This window comes from Diorhabda carinulata, chromosome 2 (assembly GCF_026250575.1).
Source record: "Diorhabda carinulata isolate Delta chromosome 2, icDioCari1.1, whole genome shotgun sequence".
In the NCBI taxonomy this organism is placed as follows: domain Eukaryota; kingdom Metazoa; phylum Arthropoda; class Insecta; order Coleoptera; family Chrysomelidae; genus Diorhabda; species Diorhabda carinulata.
In genome coordinates, this window is record NC_079461.1 from 15028118 (window position 1) to 15053305 (window position 25188).

The window sequence follows — 25188 nt, forward strand, 5'->3', positions numbered from 1 at the left end:
TATGTTTTTTTTATCGGAAACTTGTCAGATAAACGTCGTAAACACTAAACGTAACACTAGTAGAAAACGTAACTCATATGTGCATTGTTATCCTAATAAAAATAGCAAATTTGTTTGAATCTCGCACATATAACATACATTCTTACGATCCGTCTCCGATCCGATGCACCCCGAAAGCGGATTGGTACATATTGGAGTCGGATCGGTAGTGTGTATTATATTTGTGTCCCAGCCTTTACTGACCAATTTACTTCATTTCATGTACAGAATGTTTATCTGACACTTTATCGAATAAAATGCAAACGTATACTTACTCTATCCACTAACCTTATAAAAAGGATTCTGCTTTCAATTCAATCTAAGATTCTTGGCCATCACTTGGCTACCAAGTTCTGCTCAATAATTATCTAGTCTTCCCCGACGAATCTTTCACCAGTATTAAGTGATTTTGTTTAGGGCTAGGGAAATCTTCTACTAGTTTTTTTCAAGATTCTTGTATGAACAACCATAAATAGAAAAAAAAAAACAATAACGATTATCAGTGGTAAAGCACCTTAAAATTTGAGAAGCCATCAAGTGAAAAATAGAATCAGAGAAAAGAGAAATTCCTGTCCTCATCCAGCTCTCTGAGTTCTCTTAGTTGAGATCTGAGTCACGATACCTCTTCAACAGAAGATTCAGATAATTCTGCGGGGATATTGACTTTACATCTACGGCTGCAAGACTTCACAGTGTTTGGGTGGAAGCTAAAATCGATAACAACCATGAAACTGAGGAAACCGGATGACAGCTTCGGCAGCTTCACGGAAGGCGAAGAGGAGAAAGCATGTCTCTTGCTAAAGACTCACTTTCCGAGGAGCAGCAGTTCGAACTTGATCACACTTGATCCATAGATGCAGTCTAGAGTTGGGAAACAGTGGAGCGTAGGAGAAGGGCCACAATAGGAAAGAAAAATACCACTCATCACAAATCCCTTACAACTACACCAATCAGCCTTACATCATTTTCACTCCAATCGATGGAAAAAGTTGTGGATAACTACAATAGAATAGTGATACTGAAGTGGAAACCAGTCCATAATTGTCAATATGTATATCAAACAGGCAAATATACGGACACAGCATTGATACAAATGACAAACGGTGTTCAGAATGCTGAATAAGGGAAACGTGTTTCCTTAGACATAGAAGGCGGCTTTACCAATACCGTACGTGAGGCTCTCAAAACAGCATTAAATACGTAGAAGTAGATAAGACAATCTCCAGTTGGATTTTTACACTAGAACTGCAGATATGAAAGTAATGCAAAATACTATTTCGATTACTTCTTACAGGAGGTATCCATAAGGGGAAGTTGCATCCCCATTATGTGGAGCTCAGTAGTAAACAAACTCTTAGGTGGACTGATTCTAAGACTCACACTATATATTAAACTCATATGAAACAAACATTAAAACCAGTAAAGCCACGAAAACCCTGATGGTGTGTAGAAACTTAACAGGAATGAGTTGGAGTTTTAGCTCAAAGATCTCACTGTATGTACACGGCAATCGTGAGACCAATTATCATGAAAGAGGGAGAGGTTTGGGGTACGATAATTAGTCTAAATAGCATGAAGAACAATCTTTCGAAGTTACAAATATTGGCTCGTATATGTGCAACCAAGGCAATAAAATCATGCCCAACAGCTGCACGTGCAAGTGATTCTAAATCTCCCTTCTCTCCAAATAGTATTGAAAAGCGTGGCGGAAAAAAGAATTAACAAGGAAAAACCGTCCTTGCAAAATAACTAAACCTGGAATATCCATCAGGACAAAATACCAAAGAAGTTTGAGAGAAAATTCAACTCAACACTAAGCTTTAGCAGCAGACAGAACTGGAACCAAACATTCTGAATAAGGCCGAGCCGTACCGGGGGTGCAAGGGGTGCATGGCACCCGAGGCGGCACTAACACGGGGCGGCAAAAGGCAAAATGTCTCTAAAAAAAATAACAGAACCACAACATGCAAAAAATATTTAGTCGTGAATCGCAAAGTGCCTTTTTTTGATAACAGCATTTCTCCAAAATATTTTTTTCTTATTATTACAACAATACCAAAATAGTGAGTTGAGCGTTCGGGGGAATCGGGCGGAGTAAAAAAGATAATAAATATGTAATAATAAAGAATAAGCCGCTTGCCGCAAAAACGACAGAATATATTAATAGGTACTTTTCTATCCGACTGGACTAGAAATTTACCTCATATCTCGCCTCACTTATCAAATTTCAACTAATAGGGCGGCATATTTTGTTTTTGCACCCGGGCGGCGGATACCCTAGGCTCGGCCCTGATTCTGAACGTCTGGACAATACACCAAGCATTCTTCAAGCAGAAATAAGTGCAATTGAAAAATGTGTCCAGGTTAAATCATATAGAAACTATCTCAAACAAGAGATTAGCATCCTGTCAGTTAAACAAGCAGTCATTACAGATCTAAGCTTTACTATCTTAGAATCCAAACTAGTTTGGAAATGCCTGGACATGTTAAACGAACTAGTCACGGAAAATAAAGTTATGTAATGGATTACGAGAATTGTAGGCGAAAAAAAAAATGGAGTAACCTCAGCCTTAACCTCCTCTCTTCATGCTTCATTAACAGTCAATATAGTCGGATATCAAACAATCGAAGCACGCTATACTCGACTATAATTTCTAGATTTCGTGAATTAAAACATCCTTAAATGGCTAATTTTTCAAAAATTAAAGGTGTATTTTTGAACTGGAGAATTTTAATTATATCCAGGAAAAAGCTGATATATCTCAACCTGTAATAAATATGATTTCATCGAACATGAATGAATATATTTATAGTTCTACATACCTATTTTCAGGAAAATTCAAATTAAGATGTGAAGAACACAAATATTGAAGATATTTATCATTACATTGTATTTTCTTACCCAACATATTTCAGATTATCAAAGATTTTGTCTTCGAGATTATTTTTACCTTTATGCGTCATGAATTTTACTTGGACTTCCCGATTACTTCACCAATTTGTTTTCAATCCATATTTGTTAATTTAAGATGTGTTTTTTAAATTAATTATTTCCTTCAATAAAACGCTTATATGTTTAATCATATATTTTTATTGACAAATTTGAAAGGATATGTTATATATAATAATTTTTATATTGACCAAACAATTGAATAGTCTTAATTTTTCCCTATACCTAAGTAATATCACAAAGTTCTACTACTCTATAACACTTAACAAATAGGAGTATAATAACAATTATACAAATAATTATTTACAATATTTTCATTTAAATACAATTTCTAAATTCCAAGCCAATTAGAATCAATAGGAAAACGGAAACTTCAGGGTGTAATAACTTTTTTATGACTCTCATCACAATGATAACGGTTCAAAAACATCTCAAATTTCACAATTTTTAGTAAAAGTATGATATATTTGTATTATTGAAACTAAATGAATGCTGCTGGTCTTCTTTAGAGTACAATAATCAATCTTTTTTTTTTCTGAAACCTGTAATTACATCAGATTGTTTAATACGATTCATCACTATTTACAATGATATTCTAAATTTAAAAAAAATGTTCAAGAAAATCAACAATTTTAAGGCCTATAACTAGTTCACCAATTGGATGGTGATTCACCATTGGAAAATATCATGGAGACAAACCAATGACATATTAAAATCTGTAAAATGTTTAGTAAGAGAACACAGATTTATTGGTATTTTTGAACTACTTGAATCAGGTAGCATCTACAGCTGACATGGAGAATTCTTTTACTGAAATGGTATTTGCTCTCGATTATTTTTAATATTCGTCAAATTTTGTGCATTTATGTATGCCTTCTCTAAAGACAGTGCCATATACTAAAAAATACAATGGATAGGTACCTTATAAAAAGTTGGAGTATCCAGCATTCAGAACGGACATGCGTAAAGAAAGAAAATAGAAGATTATAATATTCGAAAAATTACAAAATAAACAAAACTATTATAAAGCTTTGTACCTCAAGATTTGCTCCAAAAAAATACTTTAAATACAGACACAGAAGCAGTTGTTATTAAAAATGAGCTTTGAATCAAATATTGGTGAATCTTGAATGACAAACTCCAGAGATATTCAGATATTTAACAAATATTCCATATTGCTTTCATAAATATTTCAATATAAGTATAAGAGTAGTTTGTCGAAGATTTTATCAAAAACATGCAGCTGTAGTTACATAACAAAGTACAAAAAATATTTGATGATATTGGTGCGATGTTAAAACACGTTATAAAAATCTATACTACGCATAGAAGAAATGAAAGTCAGAGACTCAACGTCTGGTATGACATATCAAACGAAATAGTTATTGTTATGGATGGTTAAATCGCAATAATAATCGATTTATTGGTCGCTCAGATTTCCAGACTAAATAATAATAAACTTTTTTCTATAGGGACTGATAAACAAAAACATTGACGTTACTTTGAATATCTTTTACACTACTAATAGTGGAGCCACAATACAACACAACAGTAAGTTTTCCAATTTTAACTTGTCATAGCTATGTTATAAATAGTATTTTAGAGTATAATTGGATAATAAGGTCTCACCGTAGATCTTGTGGTTTATAGCAGTTAGCAGTTATCCAACTACACTGAAATTGCTATTACAAACAATGAAAATAAGAACTGATGGAACAAAATGCTTACGTCGATATACCTATTGTTGCCATGAAAACTAAAAAAACCAGAATCCTGATTACTACTGCAATCATCATAAACCATAATTTGAAAAAAAAATACGAGAAGTTCATCACATGAAGCGAATGATAACAGATATAGATGAATGAGTAGTACTCAGTAACCTCTTATGAAAATGTCAGAGCAGTACGAGGCGTTACGTTTGTATGAGGTATATCTACTTGTATTCAAACAAGACGATTTGCGTAAGATTTTTTATTAGTATACCAGAAATGAAATGCTGATGTTTGAAAGTAAGCCTTTTGTAATATCTTTGGCTCCAGAAGAAGAAAACGTATTATTATCCTACCGTCCAAGAAAATAATGGCTGAACGTTTTACTAAATATTGCTCACAGTGATAAAGTTAATTTTGTGAGTTTGATGAAGGAGAATTGATTATCTAAGTTGAATTTTCTGGAGCCATATTCATACTCTTCACATACTGTTCACACTATCACAATACCAACACTCTTAATTAAACTATCTGACACGCGTTTAGAGGTTACCTTCAATTTCTGAAGACGATAACTTGGTTATCGAAGCGCACATCTGACAATGTATTTGTGAATGTTGGTGTGATGGTAGTGTGAATAGTGTATTTCAGTAGGTATTCATCATTATTAAGTCCTCAAAATATACGAACCGAGCCTTCTTACGATATAATTAGAGAAGTGCACCAACCAAGTGTTGGATATAAAACCCTATATCCCTTGCAAATTGCATCTTATTTCAGTTGCACTGTCAAATCAATTTGAGTCAACTACTACCACTTCACCAACACTCATGATTGAACTTTTATGTCTATTGTTTACCTCAGGTCTCTGAAGACGATAATTTGTCTTTCGAAACGCACATTAGGTACTGTAATTACGTGTGTTGATATAGTTGTAGCAGTGGACAACGTATTTAGTGTGGATGTCAATAACTGTTCCAAAAATTCCAAGTTACTTGTTAGATCAGTCATTAAAAATTTGATATTTACCTAGTATATTTATCTGGTTTTTGAATTTTCCGAAGAAATTTTCAGACATACGCGTTTTTTGAAATTTAATTGAATCACACAATCGGGGGACAGATTCGAATGAAAAAATAGGTGCTTATATATGACAATGAGAATAATGAAATTACAAGATAAGCATACAACATGTAAGCCACAAGGTTCGACTTGAAGAAAAATGAAGCCCTTGCTTATTATGTTGAAATCTACATGCTCTGAAATATGATTGAAAGTTGAAAAATTAGCTTCCTGAGTTGTTAAGAGTAAGATAATGATAAAGAAATCGGCTAAAGGGATATCTAGATAATCCATGTAATTCGACCATGTATTTTGTGAAAAATGTGAAAGATATATAATATGAAGATAATGAAATTACAAAATTTATGATTGAAACAAGTTAGTTGAGATGAGAATTTTAAGGTCCCTGCTTAAATACTAAAGATATGAGCTTGTTACCTGTAAATAGTCAAAAAATTGTCAATAAGCTGAGTTCCCAGATCCAATCATCCTCTTAGTTGGAAAGTTCGAGAGAAATATGAGTTAATAAATGAATTCGCTGGTGATAATAAATTGAAATTTCACACTACCATCAGTATTGATTTAATCAAGCCGTAGTATAAACGATTCTATGAAATATTCGCTTACGATTCAAAGTTACTGCTATTGAAGTTACTGGGAGATAAATTCTTAGAAATGAGATACTTCTTTAAATCATTTTCGAAGTTTTTGAAGTCGACGGAGTTTCCAATCGATTGGTTGGAATTTGGAGAGAGTGCTAAAGTTGTGGGTTTGTTGAAGAAAGACGTAGATGGTGCAAATGGAGGGGGAAGTTGTTTTTCTCTTTCCTGCAAAAAACAAATGAATTGAAAGATATAATATATAATATATTTGAACTTATGAAAATATTGACTTTTACTCGCTTTTTTCACAAAACTTCACTTTTCACAATTTGGAGAATATGTAATTATGAAACCATATGTTTTGAAAAAACATGATAATTTAATTAATAATTGATTCAGTTTTCATTCGTTTCAAATTGTGAAAGAAATCTCAAATAACGTAAAAAGTTCTATCCACAACATTAAACTGTCCCCAAAAACTTACAGCAATCAATTGCGGTCACTTAATAAAGTCCAAAAGCTTTGAAAAGGGGTTTAACGTGTTCAGCCAAAAACTATATTAATTTGGAGAGACCGACACATTGTTTAGATAAAAGCGAAACGCCTCGCCGTAAGACAAACCAAAGCAAGATAGGCAAGCGGAGTTGTAATGTTAAATGATTGTTGTGATTTTAAAGAAATTATTATTCTAATGAACCAACCTAATCAGTACTGGTTAAGTGTATAGTTTATAACTGGACCTTTGAAATGAGAACCTGCTTTGGTTAATCGCAAATGTGTAATTCTTTATAATAATAACACACGACTTTTCCCTCTGAATATTTTCCAATTCGATGACATTAGACTGAACTAGATGTCTATTGTCTAGAAGTGAACTTGCAACTTATAATTTGAAATTAATAGTATTACGGTTATAGTAGGTACCGATCGAGGATATGACTATCTTATTAGTAGATACTACAAAACAAAACTAATAAAGCATTACAAACACACTTTTTTGACATCGATCCATTGGAATTTAATTGAGATGATATACATATCTTAAACAAAGTAGAAGATCAAACATACAAACTGTAAAACCTTATTATGGTATATCATTTTCTTCTATCACATGACTTAAAATTTTCTTCCTTAGAAACCAGTAGTAGTCACCCATCATATTTTGGTTCCTAATGACTGCATGTGAATATCTTAAGTCCTAATGGCTCTATAGAATATTTCCACTTCTTAGTCACTAACAATAATAAGAATTTCTGAAAATAATCCAAATTATGTATATAAAAAGCGAATTTTACGTGATATTTGACACCACATGGCGCAATAGGACTTTAGAACCTTTTCTATTGAGATTTTGTAATATAATTTTCATTCTTCTTGTTTACTATGTCCTAAAAATAATTTCCAGATTGCCAATCTTTTTTAGTTTAGCGAAAATCAATTTATTCAAGTCATGTCCAATAAAAAGGCCTTCTGTTAAGTGCACGTCATTGTGGATAAAATTATTCTCTGATACTCATCTAAAGAAATTGAAATTGATAACTATCAAGCCTAAAAAATGTTATGTTTGGTGATCCATTTATATTTTTAATATTTATCTAAGCAATTTCTAGCGATGATGTGAATTTATACACACGGTGAATATAATGTACGGAAATTGTTTATACTAATACTAAATACACTAAACTATTCACTTACATACATATATATTTATAATTGGATAGGGCTTCATTGTTTTTCAAAACAAATGAAAATCTCCATTAAGATCAATACATTTTTGCATGCGTTCCATTTCTAGATAATTCGGGTCCAAAATATGAACAAACCAAAAAGGCCCCACTCAGAAATTGTCTCGATAAAAAAAGTCACATCACGATGTCAATATTCTATAAAAACGGGCACCGCTTTATAACTGGCACATTCTAGGAATTGCAGCCTGCACGTTCACCAAACTCCAGATTCCATCAACATAATCGAACAGGTCCGGCTTCAATGTGAGTTAGACAGTTCGTGAAAATATTTTGTAAACTCACATTGAAGATCTATTAATATGGCTATAATCGTCCAATCACCACAAACCTGTATACGTAAGTGCATCAAGAACAGTTACAATGGTTTAAATAATTTCCTTTCATAGAAACTAAGTATGTAAGTGGTATAAATGGTTTGTTGTTTCCATCGTGGAGTGATCAAATACAGATCAAAATAATGTACATTTCTTTTTTTACATTATTTCACTCTGCTTTTTGCTTCGGGACGTCCAGATTTCGTTCCAAATCATTGAGGTTATTTTGACGAATAAAATGGAGTCTTCTCGAAGTTTCAGGTCTAAAGTTATTGTTAATATTGTCTTCGAATGTGTCTGATTTACTTGCATCATCATTAACATAACCTCTTAAATGGCAATATTTTTTTTCAATTCATTGATTGAGTGGGAATCTGTGATCCTGCGCTTTCAGGTTCGGCTTCGAATGCACGTTATATATCAGTACATTCAATTTAATTTTCACTGATATGTTGAATTCACTAAGTGTTCTTATAAATGATGAGAAATATCTTTTAATCAATATTTGGGGACACTCTTTCTTTATTTCTGCACACAACGTATCCAAGAACCTGATGTAACACACCTTTGTTAGCTTTTGATATCCTTCTATGCTTCATTCAACTAACAATAAGTAGTAGTTCCAGGTATTGATGGGTAATATAATTTTTCAATTAAATTCCAACTAATATATTTAACAGAACAATTCAATCAACGATATAGTCGCGGATTCTTTTCCTCTTTGTCTAGCATTTTCACTAGTACTTTATACATTTCAATTGTAGCGATTCGTTTTGTTGACTTCAGTTAATAATGACTAATTTCTTTAAAATTCCAACAAACCTACAACATAACTTTTTTCGCGCACGAGAAAGGCTTTTCAACTTAAATAAACACATGATTCTGACAAGCAGCAAACAGCAAATTGCAGTAGCTTTCGGTTAATTTAAGTGGAACTTTTGAACCTTACCAAGTACCCGAAATTGATTGCTAATAGTTTTCAGGGATCAGCTCATGTCATATGAGGAATTTTAACCCAAGTTTTCACATGCAAAATAGTATGTTATTTTCTATAACCTCGCTATCTCATACAAATTAAATTTGCAATTGGTCAAAACTATTCTGTTGATTGTTTTGTTCTCTATTACAACCGAATAATTCGGCATAAAAAAGAATATTAAATCAATACAAAAAAAAGTATTTGTAATTTTTCTGAAAACAGCATTTAATTCTCGATCCAAACTGAATATCTTTGAATGAAATTTCAACACGTATTTTCCAAAGCCATCTACCCGCTAGACCCGTTCCTTATCATGTAATGTACTTCAGGTCAGTATTTTGATTCAACGTGGAGTCACTTTTCTTCTTTAATAAGACAAGCTTTCAAGCTACTCCAAACGAAAGTTACTTATTTCAGACTTATCAAAGAGTTTTAACTTCCAACTGTCAACAAATATGAGAAGTTTTATTGATTGGAATATTTCTTTCATAACTCCTAGAGGGAAACTTATTTTCATTAAACTGTAGTGCAGATTTTAAAAAGATCGAAATGAAATATTCAATCTCAGTCATACGAATATTGATTGTAATTATTCACAACTTTTTCTGAACGATGAACGCGGTGACAAAGGCGAGTCTCGAAATTTTGATAATATTACAATCGTCCTTTTCCTGTTGCAAGAGCTGCTGTTATTATTTTACTGTAATATCTAAGATAATTAGTCTAGTGATCTTAGCTCCCGACTCACGAAAATTAGTTATGTTTCCGAAGAACAGTTTCTTCGGAATGTCCTACCGACAGTTTGCGATAAGCAGTGGCGTTACTAAGTGAGATTCATTTAATTCATAAGTTTCTTTAAATAAATAGAAATATGGTGTTCTTTTGACCATGGGCAAATGAAGACAAAGAAATTGCACGGTGTAGTGAGAATAATTTAAACACAAAAAACTGAATAAACGGATGGCAATAACTGAATCGTCAAGGATCGTTCGATGGCGACGAGATTATTTGCGTCAGATAAAGACGAAATACCAATAGACATAATGTATCTAGATGAAATATGGTTTGGCAGTCACGGTGCAGTAGATGTCGGTTGAGTTGACAATAGTGAAAATTGCTGTTTGAATGGGCCATGTTCAAAAGGGAAACGCATTACGATAGTACACGATGGAAGCAAAGACGGTTTCGTGCCTAAGCTTTATTAAAATCCGCTAAAAAAATTAAGAACTGTTCAGTTGATAATCAGAAAGATATGACTGCAGAATTATTTGTAAAGTGGTTTAAATAACAGCTTTTACCTAACATTCCACCACAGTCAGTGGTGTAACCCCAAATCCCCGGCAGAAGGCTCTTCATTAGGAATTGGTATTCGTCCTTAGTTAAAGTATAAAAAACTGATACTTGGATGGGGTGAACAATTAATATTAAATTGGACGCCACCAGCTTTTTAACGAACGGCGTTAAAAATTAATAAAAAAGGCGGAAAATCTGGAAACAACTTATGAACTAAATTACAAATAAAAATTAAACAATTCTAAAACTATTCCCAGACACGATTATCCAAATTAATAGTTATTACTAAGAACAGTAAAAAAAGTTTCAGCAACCAATAAATTTATTGAAAAGATAATAAATTCGCATTGACTGCGTATCCAAAAGAAGACAACGAACAAAAGCAATTATAAATTAAAAAACAAATCAGACTCATTCATATATTAAAGAGAAGGCTGGGACTTATTTATGGAAACCCGGGATGGTTGCAACTCTCAATGGATTCCCAGATGTTAGAGTTGAGTTTGAGTTTGTAGTCTGGTGATTGTATCCATGCTGTGGTAACTGCCAACCTGGCAGTTGTAGTACAGCAAATATAAAGAATAAAATCACCACAAATCTATTGAAATTGACTTTTACTTGAAGTGTAGAGAGGTAGAGGAAGGATTGGAATCAATTCGAGGTTTTATTGAATTTCTCGAATGAAGTGGAAGGTCGATAAATTAATTTCTTCAAAACCTCAAAGTAAGAATAAATAAATCCTAAGTGACTACTGGGCCACAATAGGTGAACAAAGAAAGATTCAAAAATGTTTGAAGAAAAACGTAACAAGTCGTATGACATGTTACATCCCCTCTCCTCGGAGAAACAGAAAGAAATTCAAGGAATGTTAATCTATTGATAGCAAAATGCAGTAAATCGTATAACAATATTTATAATAGAAGTATATTCCCATTACTATACATAACATGTCAACCTTAAGATTAAGGTTGATCAGTTCCAATACTAAATTATGAAATAAAACATTGGAACGGTTGACATTATCAAAATATGAGATGTTAAACACTTCCACAAAATATACGGTATGGTGAGGAGAATATAATGAAATTTAACATTTCAACGATAAGATAAGATAAGAGAATATCTATAATAATTCTCAAAAAAAAATAATAATCACTAAGTGTGATATTCGCTACAATACTAACAAGAGTTATAAATATTAGAGACCGTTAATTGTATTAGAACAACCTCGCGAGTGGTCTTGATTTGTGCCGTGCTTAACTGTCCTCATAATCAACTTTCATATCAGTCCATAACATCCAAAGTGCAGGCCCATATGGGAACCAAGACACGTTTGCTTTCAGACAACGGCGCCCCATAGGTACGATACGTTCATGGAGTTATGATCCATCATGATACACTGCCGAAATTTTGTTCCACTTAAGGATATCACAAGACTAGTATAACATCTATCAAAGAATTAGGCCTTAACAAAAAAACAAAATCTCCGTGAGCATTTCTTAACAGGAAAGCGAAAACCTCTAAAAATTCCGTCATAGGAATGCTATTGCGAGAGATGGTTGAGATAGAAACACGGCCAGAGATTAAAATAATGAAATTTATCATGCAAGTGTAAAAAATATATAGGCTCACACATCACTATGTAAAGAAATATAAAAAATGAGAATATAACAAGGCAATGCCTTTCCTACCATTCCCTACAAGATAATTGAAAAATCAGAACATAACATAATAAATTGAAAACAAACATTTCGCTACAACTAATATAGATATCGTGAAGTGCGGTATTTAAAACCACATAGATAATAGATATCTTAATAAAATACGTTTGTCAACAACAGAGAAAAACAAGATTTATGCCGTAACAAAATACTAACTGATATACTCGTATCAAAACAAAAATGAAGCGTATACTGAGAACGAAAACCTAACCAAGCAAAAAGATTATTTCTCAGTACATACGTACTAAAAAGAAAAGGGACTACTACAAAATTAACTGAATCCAAGATTTACCTATAGCCAGAAATTTCAGAAAATATTTGAGCATAAGATTTGTTCCAAACTTGTTCCAAACTTGGAAATTTGTTCTCTACTGAACAAAATTTTTGGCGATTCAAAAAAAACCCAAAAACCAAAAGATACAAAATAATGTACTCACGATACCAACCAATAAATTATTTATACACGACAACTATATACGAGGATGAATTGATATCTAGTTGAGCTCCATGCAGAAACAAAATATTGCGTTACCATACCAACTAACAATAACTTATTAGAAGTGTCAGTGTAAAGTTTGACGTCAAAAAAGTAAGTCAGAGTTACACAAATGTATGTGACCGTGAAAAATTGGACTGCAAGCTTTGAAAGAGGTACATTTTCCATTGAAGATGATGACCGATCGGGAAGGCCAGTTTCTGTGTCAGTCCCCGAAAATATGCAGTTCATGATATGATTTTATCAGACCGTCTAATAGGGCTAAAACGTATATCTGAAACACTGAATATTTTATACGAACGCGTTCATCATATAGTTCACGTCAATTTGGAAATGAGAAAAATTGCTGCATAATGGATCCCCAAATGTTTGAATGTTAACCAAAAGCGTGCAAGGGTAGAAGCGTTGCGTTCGATCTGTGCTCGATTTGAAAACGATGTAGACTTCTTGAACCGAATTATTACTATGAATGAGACTTGGGTACATTTCTACGATCCAGAAACAAAGCAACAGTTCAGCTTTTTGGGATTGATTGATTTTTTGGATAAGGGTAGAACAATAACTGGAGATTACTATTCGACATTACTGATCACTCTACGGGAAAAAATTAAAGAGAAAAGTCGCGGAAAGCTATCCAAAAGTGTTTTGTTTTTGCAGAACAACTCTCCTGCATTCAAATCTCATGTTGCCATGTAAAAATTCGTGATTTAGGGTTTGAATTACTAGAATACTCCCCTTATTTACCAGATATAGCTCTTTCCGACTATCATCTCTTTCCTCAGCTGAAAAAAAGTTTAAAAGCTCGTAAATTTTTTTCCAACTAGGAGGTAATAAAAGCTGAAGAGGTCTGGTTTGCAGAGCAAAAAGAAACAATTTTTTTGAAAGGTCTAGGGACGTTGCAGGTTCGCTGTAATAAATGTATCCAATTAAGAGGAGAATATGTTGAGTAATAAAATATTTTGACATTGAGATTTTGTTTGGTTCTATAGTAGGCTAAGAATTTTTCAATATATACTCGTATATAACCTCGCACAAAGGTAATAAAAGATAAGCGGTAAAATGTAGAAGAATACATTCTACTAGATAAAAGCAAAAAAATGTTTTTATCCACAACCTAATATTGTTGTTGCCTAAAAAATAATAAGATACACGGAATACTCGTGAAACATGTCGATACTCAACCAAAAAAATTATCACGCAAGAATAATTATTCAAAAATCTAAATGAAAAACAAATTTCTGAACTGATCAGTATCACTCTCTGATCTGATTCGCAAATTATAATTATTGCTAGATAAGTCTGCAATACCAGAATGTTGATCTGAATGATCATTATCAGGAAGATTTTCATCAATCTGAAATATGCCAGTTACCTAGGTCTTCACCAGAAAGATCTTTTAAATCATAAACTAATTTAGAGATAACTTTGGTGACAAAACAAGGGATGTACTTAGGACCAAATTTAACTAAAAATTCATTAGATTTGGATGGAAGAACATAGTTCTTTCTCCATAACCTGTCACCAACATGAAATTGCAAATCTCTCTTCTGAAAATTGTAATGTTTTGCATTTTTTCCAAATGCAGTTTTCAACTTTTTTCGATTTTCGACAAAAAGTTAAGGAAAGGTTTAAACATCATTGATCAATTGCAATATATTACCACTGTTAATTATGTTATTCGCATTTTTGGGAATTGTGTCGTAAAAATCTCCACTAAAGAGAACGTGTTGAGCAAAATTTAGGAATGCTGGGGAATACCCTGCAACGTCATGTTTTGCGGTTCTAATTACTTGTGCAACCTTGTGTAAAGAAGTATCCAAATTCTTGAGACGAATTATCATGTATAGAGCTGTAACAATTGTCTTATCTGTTCTCTCTATGTAATTTTCTTGAGGATAAGGAGAGTTATAAAAAATATTTTGCAATTTATACTGCAGTGTTAGATTCTTGATAACAGATGAAGTGAAAACAGTACCAATGTCAACAGAGAAAATCTGTGGAACACCAAAATGAAGAACTTGGTTCTCTATGAATTTCTCAATGCCTTTTGCAGTTGCATGAGGCATTGGATGGACAAGACAAAATTTAGTGAACCAGTAATCACCCAAACAAATCTGTTACCAGATTTTAATTTGGATAAGCACCTATCAAATTTGCGAAAATCCATTGCTATGGAGAATTAATATCCTTATAATGAACCATAGCACCAGTGCAGCGTTGGGTAAATTTTGGGTTTTGAAAGAAGCACAAACTGGACATTTATTAACGTAGCGATAAGAAGCACAAACTGGAAATTTATTAACGTAGCTTTATACAGATGTTTAGGCCAATAATAAAGTTCAGAGATACGATAAATAGTTTGAAATATGACCAAATGAGCACTTAATTCATTGTCATGAAATAACTTTAATATATCAATTGTGTTAGGGGTAGGAACAACGATTTTCCAATTAGATAAGTTGCTAGAAATTGAATGGATTAGACGAAAAGATATGTTGGTACAAAATATTATTGTCAATCTTAAATGTGGGGTACGAATCAGGATTCTATGAGACCATTTCTAACATAAAAGTATACCAAGCATCTGGTTCAAAAGTACCTACGTCAACAATAGAAAGTTCAGAAAAAGGATGGGATGAAGCGTCACTGATCTGTCTCGAGAGTGAAAGAAGTACATTCAACATAGAATTTTTCAACACAAAAAATTACTCCCAATAGTTCTTTTTCTGTTGTACTATACTTCCTAGGATGTTCGAGACCATCACATTCTTTATAAAGGATTGCACCAAGACCAGTATCACTAGCATGAGTCTGAATTACAAAGGGCTTAGAAAAATCAGGACTTGCAAGAATTGGGCTAGAGGTAAGACGTTTCTTGATTTTGTCAAAAGCTTTCTATGCTTCAGGAATCCAAGAAGTAGATTGGCCTTTTTTTATGTCATGAAGAAGATCAGTAATCGGGGAACATACAATAGAAAAATTTTTTATAAATTGACGGTACCAACCCAGTAGACCTATTTGAAGTTTAATCTTAGCAGGATTTTTTAAACGGGATAATTCAAAATTGCAGATACATTATCGTCATCTGTGCGAAGACCATTTTTATCAAGAACGAAACCTAAAAACCTAAAACTCGTGACAAAATTCACATTTTTTAATTGACAGTGAGATTGGCTGAATGCAGCTTAAGGTGTAATTTATTTTGAATGTAGTTAGAAAGTAAGAGTAGCGATAATAATGTCTTCTAAATAACAGAAGCAATATGACCGGAGTGGCGGATCTTTAACCATGTCCATAAGACGAGCAATAGTTTTAGGGGCGTTGACCAAACCATAAGGGTAAGTAACGAATTTAATAAATCCTACATCGTCACAGCGAAGGCAGTTTTCGGACGACAATATTCAGATAAATGTATTTGCAAGAAAGCCTTTTTAAAATCAATAGCATCAAGAAATTTGCGTCTCGGAGTTTACCAACCTGTGCTAACGGATAGGAATCAGAAATAATAACCTTGAAGGTTGAATAACTTTGAGATTCAACATCCCATCTACTTATTTTACAAGGAGTTTTTGCATATACGGAAACAAGGGATATTGTCATGTCATTAGCTTTGCATCGCCAGTATCGATCACATGCTCTACGAAGTTAGTTCGAACAATTCGGTCTTAAGGAACAAGTGTCGCAAACAAATCAATAATCAAAAATCCATGCCTACAATGAATGATTAATTGAAGGTTTAATCAGAAGCTTCAGTATTCAAAACTCTGACAATTATATAAGGACGATTACTATTTGGTTTCCTAACAAACAGAGGACAAATATAGGTAGTAACAGAATTGACAATATTCTCAGATAAAGATAAACCCACCACAGAAGTGGATAAAATCAGTGAATCAGATAAAACAGGTACAATTAAGATAATAAGAGAAACGGAACGAGAAGATAAATGCTTTTCAAGATTTTCAGAACCCGAACGACCATTTTGTTCTGTAGTGTTTTTAATACCACAACCATAACAAAAAAATACCTAGGGGAACGACAAACGTTAAAATATATTTTTCTGTAACAAAAATAAATAATTTTGAATTATCACAATTTAAAAATATATAAATGCAATCTAGGATAATTTTGTAGACTGTAGGTTTTTCCGTTGGGTGCAAATATGTGTAAATTCCAGGCATTAAGCTCACAGGCTACATATAGTTGACCATGAGAGAAGCATGGCTTTTCTCAATGCACCTGTAATGTCAGTCCTCGTGCTTTGTTGATAGTAACAGCAAAGATAAGCTTGACGGGAAATTGAACCCTATTAAATTTGAATGGAATAATGATTAGCATCTAACACAAAAATGACACCCAGCCACAAAAAATCAAATAGTTTTATACTGAATATGCAATGACGATAAAAATCACAATCAATAAAAAAAATTTCAAACAGCAGAAATTATAGTTAATTGGATTAGATATTGACGTGACCGTCGGTAATTCAGTGCCACGGTATTACAATACTCTGGGTTGGGTTGGGACTTGGAATGCTTGATGACGTTGAAGAAGTTGTATTTTTTGACAACCAATTTTTTCATTTCACGCAAGAAAAAAATTTTTGTTTCATTAAAAGTATGAGATGTTACTTCCTATACATCCCGTGTAAAAGTTTCATGATGATCTGTTAAGTAGCTTTTGAGTGGAAAGTGGAAAAGTCTCATAACTTTTCGAGAAAAGGTTAATATTCTTAGAAATATGAATTTTCAAAGGTTCGACAAATCTCAAATATGAGTACTTTTGGCCCATGTAAAACATTTGAAAAACTAGATAATAGAAGATATTTTTTCCTAGTTCTTTTTACAATAGTTAATGAAAGCTATTAAAGAAAATTTCATTTAGATCAGAGCATAGTGGTGCATTCGTTTGCAAAAGTGTTTTAAGTCGTATTTTTTTTAAATGTCCGAGAGGTGTTCCTGATTATAAAAGTGTAAGATGACACTTGATATATTCTGATGTTATTATTTAAACAATGAAAAACTGAATAAGCCACAAAAAAGGCATTTTTTGCAATGAATTAATTTTTGTATATTCTTTACAATATTTCGAATTAAAAAAGTTCCTACACTTGTTATCGAATCCTCAACCCAATAATGGTTATGAATTTTTTAAAATTCAATATCGCCAAAAATCCTAATATTCCTGAATTAAATAATATATCTAAAAAATTGAAATGATATAATTCCTAATTTTTTATCAAATATTTTAACTATCTTAAAAAGTTAACCTAAATAAATTAGAAGAATTTAATCTGTTTAAATGATAACATAAAAAGATATCATTTTACACTTTTATAATCAGGAATACCTCTTGGCCATTAAAAAAAATACGACTTAAAACAATTTTGCAAACGAATGCTCCACCCTAGGACACTAATTGGTTTTACCTGTTTTTCAATTGTTAAGGTCGCGCTCACAAGTATGTTTCGCTTTCCTTTAAGTGTCGCTAATTCTCTCCTAGTCATGCGTTGCATGGTCTCTTTGTGTCCTGAATCGTTATTATCATTCATCTTAAAAAGATTTTCAAAAATAGTAATGTTATTAAGAATTCGATTGTATAAAATTTGTGTTTTTTGAGGATGAATTGTAACATGTAATTAAAATTACTTTTTAATCAGTTTATATATTCTTTCTTATTAAAACAAAGTAATTACATTGAATGGCATTGTCAAAAGAATGTTATACATGTAGAAGTATGAAATAATGAAAGAAGATTTTATAAAAAGTATTTATTTTATCAATTCAATATATTATATTCTCTCAGTCCTCTGAATCACCGCCACACAGAGGTACGTAACTAATATTATTTCTTAACCGTAACAAGCTTTGGTTTTACAGGCTTTCTTACAATTATCTGGTTTCATAAGATCAATTTGAAATGAGGTTCTGTTCTTGAATGAAAGTACCATTCTTTATTTTGTAACCGAAATTGATAAAATCTAATGTTTTAATTTTGGGATTCAATCCATGTTTATTAATATATGTTTGAATAGAACCTTTGAGTTAATGCAAATGCAAGACATCTGATATGTACGGACTTTTTGATAAATTAATATTAGTGCCAAAGCAACGAGAAAAAATAAGTTGTCTAGCTTTATCCCCGGTGTTACCTTTTTTATACAAAATATTCCATACAATGTTACAAGTCTCTCAACTCCTTAGTACTTGCTATGGCCAAGAGAGACTAGAACATCAATATTTTCTTTTATTTTTATTACTTCTGAAGCTTTTTTTGTGCCATTGAAATAAATTAAAAGAAAGTAATTCAAATTTATGGAAAACAAATTATAGACAATGTAATTATTAAAAATATTGCACCGTTGCAGCGCATGAATCAGAAAGTGACGGCGATACTTAAAGGTGAACAACGCATACTTGTGAGCACACAAAATTAACATTTGAAAAACAAGCATAATCCATTTAAAATATTATTTACTATTATATAAAGAATTGGGAAACATATTATTCATGTTTAATTTTTTGAATATGTTTTTTATTGGTGAAAATTACCCAAATTTAAGATTTTTCAAACATTCATATTCTTAGAAATATTAACCTTATGGTGAAAAGTCATGGAACCTTTTTCATTAATTTTTCAATAAAAATATAGTTTGTTTGGTTGAAAAATATCAATTCTCTGCAATTTCTTAAACAATTTCGGTTTAAACAATATGACACGGAATTGTCCCTTGGCAACATACATTTATATCATAAGTGAGCAATTCGAAGTGGATCGCATAAAAAAATTTAGGTGGAATAGTTTTCGATATTGATGTACGCTTTCTTCTGTACTAATTGTAATGAGATAATTTTTAAAGTTTTTGTTTACCAAACAGTAGAGAATAACGATTCTTCTGTCGATCATAATAGAGAGTTAGTTCATTTCAACGATGTGAATTCTCTTGAAAAGTAACTTTAACTGAAAATTGCTCTAAAACTGAAGACAGTTGATTAAATTCCTCAAGCTTTATGCAAAGTTTTGTAGATAATCCATTATTAAAAAGAATAGGTTCCGTTTGAATAAAGTAACGGTAGTACGAAATTATCCGGAGATGATCAAGACCAAAGAATGGAATTTTGTGGAGCCATAATGTCGAAGGTTGATGTAGACTCTCATTTTCGTTGTAAAATAGACTTTTCTGATAGAATCGCGAAATGGCAAAATGGCACAGTTAGTTGCGACAATTGTAGATATCCTGACAGGTAGATTTCTAAAGAAGTACAATAAAGTAGCCAGCTGGACAGTTTATCAGCATTAAATAAATAATGTGTACAAAAAAGAATCTAGCGGTAGGGAGGAAGTGATAACTTATAACAAGCCCGTCAAATAACAATCCACTGATCTAGACATCTGAATAAATGAAATATTCCTGTTGATTACACGTATTTTTTCAATAACTTTCGAATAATTCGAATTAGAATTATGCAGTATTCACTATCGTATCAGTAATTTTGAAGATTATAAAAAATTCTCAATATATTGAAAATAATATTTTCACAAACAATTACCCGAATAGAATTTTATTTTTAAAAGTAAAATGTGAGAATTTGTTGTATTGAAATTCATAGATGGTTCAAGATGAATGATTTGATAATTCAAATATTCGGGAAGAATAGTCTTATCTTAACCTAATATAATCCAAGTGTGGACTTCGTCAGGATGACCTGATAAGATATATTTCTCTTTTAAATAAGGTGATCCTGAGAGGTTCCTTATATGGACATGATCAAGGAAACCTGATATAAGACTAATTTATTTTAAATAGGGTTATTTTGATGCGCTCCCAGCGTGGACCTCGTCAGGATTGTCCTAATAAAGTTAACATTGTGTTAATCTGATGACGTATATATGATCGAAAAATAGGGAAAGAATTTTAGTCTGGAAGTTGATAAATTTTCGGAATAAGGTAGATACATGTTTGTATACTTCCATCGACTTATGAAGTTGATTGAATCGTTTATCCTCAACTTCACGTTTTATCTCAAAATCTGTTAGAAATCAAAAATTTATTAAGTTACACTTCATTTTAAGACCACACTGTATCATGACATTAACTCTTAAAATACTTTTGTTCACAAGAGATATAATTTTGATTTACCTTTTCCATACACAAGTTATCGCATGTTTCTTTCATCTTGGTCAACTGTTTCTGTAGACTTCTATACTCTTCAAGGAACCTCTCCAGCTGGGCAGCATGATAATCATACGAATTGGCGTTTGGAGTAGTGCTAGATGTAGGGGATATTCTTTCCCTTGTTTTGTTAAACCAAATGCGATTTTCTAGGTTAGAAACATCCAGAAGAGGGGTGGCGCTCATATCAGTCGTTAACTGAAATTCAAGAATAATAACTTATTTGTGGCACATATATGGGATGTCATACTCAAAATATCAATTCAGATTTGAATCACCGCACAATTTTACAACGAATTAATCCCACAACAAGTTGGCAAATAGAATCGATATATTGTAAAAATTTATATCGAAAAAATTATTGGAAAAACTGAAATATACTATTAAAACTTGTAGTAATAGTAGTAATTTTACGATATCCAAAGCGATTTAGCCAAGAATCAATGGAGAAAAAACAAAAAAAGATACTAAGAATCACGAAAAATTCAATTCAGGAAACCAACGGAGTGATCACAGGACTATCGGTACAAGACTCCAGAAATGGGAAGTGACTCTGCTTCGAAGAAATTGGAATTAGAAAAAATAAAAAAAAATGGATTTTTGCTGGATATGCATTGGAATGGAAATATCAATGACTTCAACGAGAAAAGATCAAAGTAATCCTAAACCAGAGTTACGCAATAAATTGAAAGGAATAAGATGTCCACCGAAATTGTGAAAATCAGAAAATTGGAGTATCTAGCCATCATCAAGTAGCTGTATTTAAAAGGGTTAAGAGGTAAGCAGATTTACGAAAATATGCTTAATAAATTTGGTGATCAATGTCCTTCGAATGCGTGAAAAATTGGACTGCAATCTTCAAAAGAGGTACATTTTCCTTTGAAGATGATGATCGATCGGGAAGGCCAGTTTCTGTGTCAGTCCTCGAAAATATCGATGCAGTTCATGATATGTTTTTATCAGACCGTAGAATTGGGCTTAAATGGATCCGAAGTACTGGATATTTCATACTAACGTGTTCATCATATAGTTCACATCAATTTGGACATGAGAAAAATTGTTGCGAAACGGATCCCCAAATGTTTGACTGTTGACCAAAAGCGAGCAAGGGTAGAATCATCGCTTTGTCCAGTTTTTTGGGATTGCCATAGAGTAATCATGATTGATTTTTTGGATAAGGGTAGAACAATAACTGGAGATTACTATTCGACATAAATCTCATATTGCCATGCAAAAAATTCGTAATTTAGGGTTTGAATTACTAGAACACCCCCCCTTATTCACCAGATTTGTCTCCGACTGACGATCAACTCTTTCCTCAACTGAAAAAAAGAAGGTTGTAAATTTTCTTCCAGCAAGGAGGTAATAAAAGCTGTGGAGCAAGAAGAAACATTTTTTTTAGAGGTCTAGAGACGTTGCAGGTTCGCTGTAATAAATATATCCAATTAAGAGGAGAATATGTTGAGTAATAAAATATTTTGACATTGAAATTTTGTTTGTTTCTATAGTAGGCTAAGAATTTTTCGATATATCCTCGTAAACTCGTAGCGTAATTGATATCAACCATACTTGCATCTCTATGATAGCGATATATGGCAGCAATATGGCAGCTTTTGCCAAACGTTTGGCTTATGGGATTTGGTGGATACTAAAAACATAGCGGTGTAATATCTTTTTTCACAGTGTCTTTTTCATTACATTGTTTCATTTACAATTTTTTCTTTTGCATTGCCTTCACCAAAAAAGAAACATTATTATGAGTTCTTTTTGTTCAAAAAAACTTTGAAAGCAAATATTTACTCATAATATCAGGTTATAGTTATATAAATTTGTCGCACTGAATATTCTCTAAAAAATTTTGTACTCACCTCTTTGTTTTGATGACCTTCTTCTCGAGTCAAATTCAAATAACTATTTGATATTTTATTTACCCTGTTTCTATTCAAGCTAGCGAAGGGGTACTTGGGAGTATCAGACATTAGTCTGTCTTGACCGCCGTGAATGCTTTCTCCACCGCTACTACCTACAACAAAAGGAAGGGATAATCCCTTGATTATTTTATATATGTGGGTCCCATGTAGACGGTCATCTTTACAATGAGGTGGGATATTGCAAAGGAATCGTTCAATCCGATATGTCTTCACACAATAGTTAAGCCAATTTATGACGTTTCAGTATTAATCCAGAATAATAATTTTGTATATAAAAACGTGGCAATTAAATTTAAATAACTTCCAATGTTTGGGAATAATTGTTCACAATTGTCTTCAAATTACTGATAATTATGTGAGAAATCAATTTTTTTATAATTGTAAGAGCTGGATTCCATATTTTGGTGATAAATACCGACCTCACATGAATTGCAGAGTACTATAAATGTCTATTAAGTAAAATAACAATATAGTAATATAATAATTCTTGTATCAATATCTTTCACCTTATAAATAATAATATTTATATTTTTTTGAATATATATGTGAAACGGCGAAATATAGAGATAGACACACATGTAGTGTAGAAATCAGTGAACTTAACATAGTATAAGCGTTATTAAATATGTATTTGAAGATATCGTTTTATTGAGTTCCCACTAATTGGAGGTCCTCGCCCTTCTACAACACATGAGGACTGTACAATCACTTTTGATGATTAGTGTAATAACAACGGCCGCCTCTTTTCACAGATGAAATTTGGAAATTAGTTAACGAATTTAGGGGGTAAATAATGGAAGCAAGCAGGACAACTTTATGGAAAAGGACGAAATTTCTACAACACCGACAACAGTGCTATTATACATCATAAAAGTTGTCCTGATAATAAAACTCGTATGGAAAACCCACCGTAGACAACTGAAGAGAGGTATTACCAGACTGTTTTATGAACGAATTTATTGTATAATATTGGAATCTACATAGGCTCAATCTTTCTAAATGTCAATTACGTGGAAATAATTTGGAGAAAAATTAAAATTAATTATTGAGGATATTGATAATCAAGGTTAAAGGATATTAAAGATAGAAATTCGACACTTCGACAAAATTTCTTCACGATAACGAAAGTTTAATTTATCAAAATATATAAAGAAAGTTTCTTTTGAAAAAAAATCCCTATTGTTTTGTTTTTTTTTATATATGTACTAGTAATACCCGTCGCGGCTTCGCCCGCGGTTTATTGAACCTCGCGTAATATACATGTACTTCAGTAGGTAAAGATCGTCACAGAATTATCGGTAAATATCACACCTATTGATGTTAGACTTTTTATTGACCCACAATAAGCAATAGTAAAAGTAAATTGATAGTTTAATTCCTAATTCCTAGTAAATTAGGAATTTAATTCGTAATAGCATAATTTCTAATTGATAATTTGAATGGAAAACAAATACAGAACCATTTCCGATATTTCATGTGTGCCGCGGCGAGAGATATTGAAAAAACTGAAAACGGTTTCCTTCACATTATGAAAAATTCATTTATCTATGCAGAATTTGCTGCGTAAAACGCTGAAAATCCAATTTTATATTTAACCCTTTTTAAAGAAATCAAAACGAAATTCCTTTTTAGATATTCACACGGGACCCATTTCTAAAAATATCTAATTTCGTCTTGAAGAATTGCTGAAAATATGGTTCCGTGATAAACATTTTTGTTCACTCTTTGAACCCTTTCCAAGTCAAATTTTGAAAATCGCAGAAATTGATTTTTAGGTATTTTGTACGGAGAATGTTTTAGTAATAAACGAAGTCGATATTTCAATTAGCGGTCGAGAAAAATGAAAAAATCGAATTTGCAAACATAACCAGTTTTACTCCTTTAAAATCAAAATTTCGCAAAAGCCTTTCTTATCGCACCTCTACACACCGATACAAACATACCCTCAAAATTTAATGTCTCTATCTTTAATAGCCTTGGTTGATGAGTGAATGTCAGTCAATCAGGGCATCCTCTTTTATAGATGAAGAAGAAGATAAATTAAGATAACCTCAAATTTATCGAGAGCACATGTAGTGTATTTTTTTGCATTTCAAATCGTTTTTCACAAATTATTGAGTATTCATAGTATATAATTATGTACGAAATCAAATAGAAGCATATACAAT

General features: G+C 32.2%; 1 protein-coding gene across 4 annotated transcripts in view; it reads right to left on the reverse strand.

Moving 5' to 3' along the window:
- Nucleotides 1-3112: 3112 nt before the first annotated feature.
- The window catches only part of LOC130890698 (uncharacterized), a 46555-nt gene continuing 24479 nt past the window's right edge, over nucleotides 3113-25188 (reverse strand). For 2 of the 4 annotated variants that reach the window (XM_057794927.1, XM_057794926.1), the window contains exons 4-6: nucleotides 22958-23112; nucleotides 21057-21287; nucleotides 6195-6590 (exon numbers count right to left, since the gene is read on the reverse strand). In XM_057794927.1, coding sequence (XP_057650910.1) covers nucleotides 6387-6590; nucleotides 21057-21287; nucleotides 22958-23112 — 590 coding nt within the window. In that variant the 3' untranslated portion in view covers nucleotides 6195-6386. Of the gene's footprint in view, nucleotides 3532-6194; nucleotides 6591-21056; nucleotides 21288-22957; nucleotides 23113-25188 lie in introns of those variants that run through there. The other 2 variants (XR_009058777.1, XR_009058776.1) reach the window with 2 other exon arrangements.